Source organism: Montipora capricornis, chromosome 6, assembly GCF_036669925.1.
Source record: "Montipora capricornis isolate CH-2021 chromosome 6, ASM3666992v2, whole genome shotgun sequence".
NCBI lineage: Eukaryota > Metazoa > Cnidaria > Anthozoa > Scleractinia > Acroporidae > Montipora > Montipora capricornis.
This window is the reverse complement of record NC_090888.1, coordinates 65,961,273-65,967,934: the sequence shown is the minus strand read 5'-3', so window position 1 is coordinate 65,967,934 and position 6,662 is coordinate 65,961,273. Positions and strand designations below refer to the sequence as shown.

General features: G+C 39.7%; 1 protein-coding gene across 1 annotated transcript in view; it reads right to left on the bottom strand.

The window, feature by feature from the left end:
- Positions 1–5,399, bottom strand: part of LOC138050755 (BTB and MATH domain-containing protein 42-like) — a 12,318-nt gene extending 6,919 nt beyond the window's left edge. Inside the window, exon 1 of the mRNA XM_068897042.1 lies at positions 5,274–5,399. Within this exon, the coding sequence (XP_068753143.1) occupies positions 5,274–5,289 (16 nt within the window). The 5' untranslated portion in view covers positions 5,290–5,399. The remainder of the gene's footprint in view (positions 1–5,273) is intronic.
- Between the last annotated feature and the right edge of the window lie 1,263 nt (positions 5,400–6,662).

Sequence of the window (6,662 nt, the reverse complement as noted above, 5' to 3'; positions counted from 1 at the left end):
GTCCCCGGCTGCTTAACGATGAAACGTACCGTTTGTCGTCCAGTTATCACACAAAACGTTATCGGAACAAGTAAGCCGCATGAGGGTTTATGTCAAACCTGGAATCCGGAACCTGGAACGCGTTTTATTCATTACTGACCCTCCCCTATGAATTGACTTTGTCAGTTATCATTTATGTACTTGCAAAAACTAAAGAAACCGTGCACGAAAAACTAAATTAACAAGTGAATAAATAAATAATGAGAAATAACGGCTTTATGCAACATGATTTAAAGCGGTACAAATTTTAGGATGGTAAAAGTGAAGACAGAAAGAACTGTCTATCGTGATTTGTACAGATCACAGACATACTTTCCGTTTCAGTACTCTGATTTCAAAATTTGTTTGTAGACCTTTTTTAACCGGTTGAGTAGGAATCCAGACAGACAATCTTTAATTAACAATTAAAGATCACACTTCGAACACTTGCCAACAACTCTGCGGTTAACTATCGACATTCCATTGCGTGAAAACCAGAACCCGGACTGCGCAAAGATCCAAAGTCTTACCATGTTGAAAAGGAGAAACAGAAGGTGAGCGAAACAAACTTCATTTCCTCACTGATTAGTAACAACTCATATTTTAAAAAGGGACCCGTATAGATTCAGAAAAACAACGTGAATCGCACCTTGACTTTTCTAGTCACAAAGTAAACTAAACTCGCGTGACACTCTCCCATAACCAGGCAACGTGACACAATCTGGGTGGCGGGCCTAAAACACTAGTCACTTTTGACGGGTTACTCGTTGCAGGTCATTATTTTACCTTTTAGAACGTAACCTAAAACCCGAATTGATTTGGGTAACCCTACGCCTAAACTACGTTTAGGCTTGTATTAAAGTTTGGTGTCACCATCTTTTTGGCTGGGATTGTAGCTGGGCAACTAAACGTCATAGCGGACCGAAGTAGGGATTAGCATGCATTTAATTTTATAACTTACAAGCTAAGTTACCACTTAATAGCACTTTAAAGAAAAATATAATCCCATCAAGGCCAAGCGAAACAATCAAACATTACTTTCAACATCATTTGCCTCTCTCAACTTTGCATTGAAATGGTTTTCCGGCATGTGACGAGGTCAAACATTTTCACACGTTTAAATGCGTTTAATTAACAAACATTAACATTAACAAACTTCAGCGAGTAGAAAACGTGACAAATTATTGTGTTGATGCATTAATTTCTAGAATTTCAGCGGTTATGAGCAAAAAGCATAATGCGTCTGTTCGCCTACGCCTAGAGTCGATTCACCTACGTCCAATATGTCAGTTTCCCCAACAATCCTGGTCACAAGCGTTGGGACAGTTCACGGCAGATGACTTCACAGGCAGACTCTCTTAAGACCAAGACCGCGTAAGCCCGCCTGCCCGCCCCCCCCCCCCCCCTCCCCCTTCCTCCCCCTGTCAACGTTGATAAAAATCTTGACAAAGCAAAACCTTGACAATCGCTTCAGAATAGCCATGTTTCACGAATTGTTCGCCTCCAAGAACAGTATTCTCCAACTAAAGTGACGATAAGATAGATATTTACCACTTATTCCAATAATAATGATTTTTTAGCAATCAGGTTCGGTTCCAAAACCGACTGTCTAACCACTTTCTACGGTCCCTTTTTCCTTTTTAACCACACGGCGATCTGGTCTTCAGAATAGCTTCCATTTCTTTCAACATTGCTAGGGGGGAAGGGGTTTCAATTCTACTTGCTTCTATTCACCTTTTTTTTTAAACGTCAAGGACGTAGTTGAAATCGTGCGTTCTACAGCGCAAAAGGGGAGGTCTCCCAACAACTTATGGCCAGGATTGTAGGTCTTAAACTCCGTACTATGACAATCATTATCAAGAGAAAATGAGGGACAGAGAAGGACGCTCCCGGTCCAGCCCTTGGGATATGTCATGTCCACGAAAGTTATTTTTAGACAAGCGGAAGTCTTCCGAGACGTCCGCATGCAGGCCAACGTCGGTCCGATGTTTGAAAGAAAATATATATTCATCAGCCTTTCACGTGCGCCATCATTTTCTCTTTTCACTAAGAACCTGAGAGCGAGGCAAGACTGCATGCGGACGTCTCAGAAGACAGACTTCCGCTAGAACAAAGACTTCCGCTCGTCTAAAAATAACTTTCGTGGACATAACATATCCCGGCCAACGCCTTGAGCCTCCCTCTCTGTCCCCTCATTTCCTCTTGTCATTATGTAAAACAGTTGATTCACCTATACTTGATGTGCGGTGTTGGAGTCAGTCGATTTGATTCGTACTTAGTGCGGTGAATTCAAACAACTAATAGAATCTCCCGTTTCGAATTACACGGTTCTCCAATTACACTCTTAATGAAAGTTTGTGATGCACGATGGTAATTCTGCATGATGCGTGTTCATTTCGCAACATTTTAGAGTAAATTCGTTACATATTCGCTCTTCGTAATATGTATTAATCAGTCACTGTTACATACGAACTTATTTATTGCTTACATATAAAATGAAGTTCAAAAATGCAATTTAATTACTGCAAGAAACTTTTTGAGACTAATAATTATACTAATCAGTGATTTGAAAAGTCTCACCTTTTTTAGTACAGGCCCAAGTCACAAGTCTACAGAAATAACGCCTCAGCTGTTATATATAATTTCTTTGCCTCTAACTAAGCTTACGGATCGCGTGAAAGGGCACGAATTAACAATCAAAACATTACTTTATAAAGTTCATGATACAACAACATCGATATAAAAATTGAACCAGGCAGTAAAGTGGGAACGAGCTAATTTCTTAAGTACCTTGTCCTTTTGAATGATATGTTAAAAGTCCCACCTCCTTTAGTATAGGCCGCTCGAATCACAAATAAACACAAAGACCGTAAACGGTGGTTCATTTCATCTTAATACTCAGTTTTTCTGCGAGGTTCAACAAGGACTATTAAAAAATTCAGTTTTAAAGCTTTTACATATGAATCGTTGGCGAACTGACTTTAGACGTGAGCGAACAAACGGTAGGCGAAACAACCCATAGGCGAAACGACCGTTTACCGTCCTTGAGGCGTTCTTGTGATGATCGACCATGATGCCGGGCGACAAATACAATTCATCGTTTAGCCGCCGGGTCAGCTTTAACTGGCGAAACAATAAAGCCCATGTATTCCTCTAAGAAGACATCGTTTTGACGTAGAAACACTTAACAGCAGCAACGAGAATGATGCCGTGAAAGGTGTAATAACATTGTTTTGATCATTGGAAACCCATGCCATTTTGCAAAATTTTATGCCAATATATCTTTGAACGCGGAGAAAACAGTTTTCGAAGTGACTTGTACTGGATATTTACTACTTTTAATTGCGAAAAATGCCAAAAACTGTAACTCAATCTTAACTCAACTCAAACTCAACTCGGAACTCGATGAATAGCTGATCTCAGAGTAGGCTTAAAAAATATGGAAACAATTGGACAAAACTACATGATACGTTAAATGGAGATGGAAGACAGAAAAAAAAATCGCTGAACAAATTTTCATCCTATTATATAAGATAAAAAATAATAAAATTTTGCCCTCACTTCCCCCTTTAAAAATCCAAAAAAATGGTCTATGATGGTCTGTTTGCAGACAACTGGGGAATATAATAGATAGCCCTCACCTTCACAAGTTCAGTCAATCTAGTTTAATGTAGCAATAGATTATAAAGTCGCTACTAAAGATTTTTACCCATTCGTAAATCGAACACCACAGAAAAGGAGGAAACCTATTTTCCGGTTACAATAATCTTTAATATCTCTACGGCGCCCGAAATTAGCATAATAACATGAATGGCTGAATTTAATCTTTATGACAGACGAATCACAGAAACTAAGCATTCCGCAACCCACAGAGGAAACCAGTTAGGTGTTAGGTCTATCACTTCGTACTAAGTTTAACAATAATGGAAATGTGCATTTCATCCTATCTCCTATAGAGAATTTGAAGAGACCTCGTTCACAAATACTACCTGAAATTAGTGGAAACTTGATGTACTGTGGAGTAAACGATTACAGTCGACCGGAGTTCTTATAGTATCTACTGACGTTACACAAATCACTTGACTCTGAAGATGACTTCCACTCAGGTTGTCGAAACGTCAGTCAATGTCATCTCAAACAGTCCTTCTCAGGACTATACTCACCAGGACGATCGTACTTTACTTAATGATGAGTGTTTAATATTCATTGTTACCATTGGCACAAGGGGAATTGTTTTGTAGAACACTCTTTCTTTTTTATAAGAATATATTTTATAAGAATATTTTCATCCTGGGCCGGAAAAACAAGAGTGTACCGAGACTGTAGGACAAACAGCCGTACGCGTCTTTCAGGATGCCACACAACGCTGGTTGTGTGACATCCCGAAAGAGAACGTGTATTTACGAAAGGTAGAGCGGCGGAGATCTAACCCGAAGGTCGTGGGTTCATTTCCCACCCTGGTCAGAGTTTTTCCCTGTCCTTGTGTGGGCCCAGTTCCATCAGTAGGGCTAACGCTCACAGGGTTCATATGGGATAGAAATTAAATCTAGCACTTCATGTTGCACTACACTCTATTCAGTTAACTCTGTATATTTACGAAACCCTACTTCGACACAGCTTTCCTTCACTTACAAAAACAAAGAGTAAAGCAGTATGGAGAAGACAGAGAAGACAACTGGGACACAGGACCTTATCTTGCCTATCTTCATGCCGTGGACATCATTAATCAGAAGAATTTCTAAACGGTTACATTTAGCCGTGCTCTCGAAAAGGAAAAGAACACTTCACACAAAAAGAAGGAAGAAAGAGAACACTGAAGCATGTCTGGGTCGCGCCAAGTTTTATTGTGCTGACGACAGATATTTGACTTTGCGCTGAATCCCGACTATCAAACCATGTGACACTTCAGTAAACCATTTGCCGGTGACTTAGGTCGTTCGTCGATAAGTTGAATCCTTCCTTCTTTAACTAAACCATTTAAGCTACAGAGCACTAGATCATTTGTTGTCAGACCTGATCATTTCACATTTCGTCGACGGATGGATTCTCAGTTGAATAAACCAATTTGAATTAGTCGAATTAAGTCTGTTCCGTTTCAACATCGGCGTCTGAACCATTTCAAAACAATCTAAACCATTTCAATTTTGACGAAACCGCTTCACAAAAGAACTTTGACTTAGCAAGTCAGCCTTCAAAAGAAACGGTGACGTGTCGTACATTATGTCTTTAAAGGCAATTGATCATGAGACACTTACCATCGTCTTTGTCCATGTTTCCTTCTCTGAGTGTGCGAAAATGGGCCTGCGATGTTTCGGCACAGTCCGAGAGGCACAAAACGACGGAAGCGGGTATCGCCCTGGGGTGAACTCTTCTGCTATCTTTTGCCGCGAAGTAATGTTATCCTACCCAGACTACTCACGGGCAAATAATGTAATTTTTATATCCTTTTTAAAAAGACTTTCCTCTCATTCCGCGTTTTAGAATATTCCATATATTCCGTGTTTTAGAATGTTCCGTTTATTCCGTGTTTCAATATATTCGATATTTTCCTTGTTAACGGTTTAGAATATTCAATATATTCCATAGTTTAGAATATTCCGTGTATTCCGCAACCCCGCCGTTCCACCATTCCATGAAATAGGGTCTGCTCACCCTTTGAAAAGGCTTTTCAGCTTTGTTTTCCCTCTCACCAACACACAGGAGGCTTCCGCTTCTCTAGTTTTCATACATATATAATTTTTTACAAGAAAAGTGGAGCGAAAATAGAAATTGCGTGAATAAATTACAAGAGAGGAAAGAGGCTATCAGCGAAATCAACCGACACGGACCAGCAAAATTAAGGTAGTGTTGCCGAACGTGCACTTACTCTCGATTCGAACTCGATGACTAAAAGATTTCGACGTATGTGAAAACTAAGTTGCGATTTTTTAATGTTTCGTTTAATTCAGAAGAGCTCATCTTTTCTATTACTGGACAGCGCCGTGGGAATTTCAACACAAACAAGCTGATAAAATCCACATTTTTTGCTGATCGATCACAATGAGAAGATAAAAATAGTTTTCTTCTGTTTTTCTTTCCGTTGCGAGAAAATTACCGTTGAATGTCTTTCAATGCAGGAGAAGTTGACCCGGTCTTTGCGAGTATTAATTTATGGTCGACTGGTGAATTTTTTGCTTGCTTATTTGACCTGCCGAATGTCTGTAGAATGTGAACTTGTGTGGCGATCTCCGTAGACGTGAAAAAAGAGTGATTTTGATTTAAGAATTTAAATGTCTGTTAACGCGCGGCCGGGGCCGGGGCCGGGGTCGGGGTCGGGGTGAATTTTTTTTTCCAAATTTTTTTTGTTTAAATTTGTGCCGTTATTCTCCCGTACTGTTATTTTCGAATGAAACATTAAGGAACCAACAGAAGCTATGAAAGTTCTTAAGGGGCATCTTAGTTTTTTTCCAAATCGGACTTTTTTGTGTTTTATAAGTTAAGTTGTGGAATATACGCCAACTGCCAAAGACACTGAAGACTCGCTGAGCTCCACACTTAAAAATCGCAATGTAATGTTTACTTCGTTAAACAGAAACAGAGTTCTACGATGATCGTCACGCAGTCACGCAACGTTCTCATTTGCTTGTTTGTTCCTGTTGTTGTTA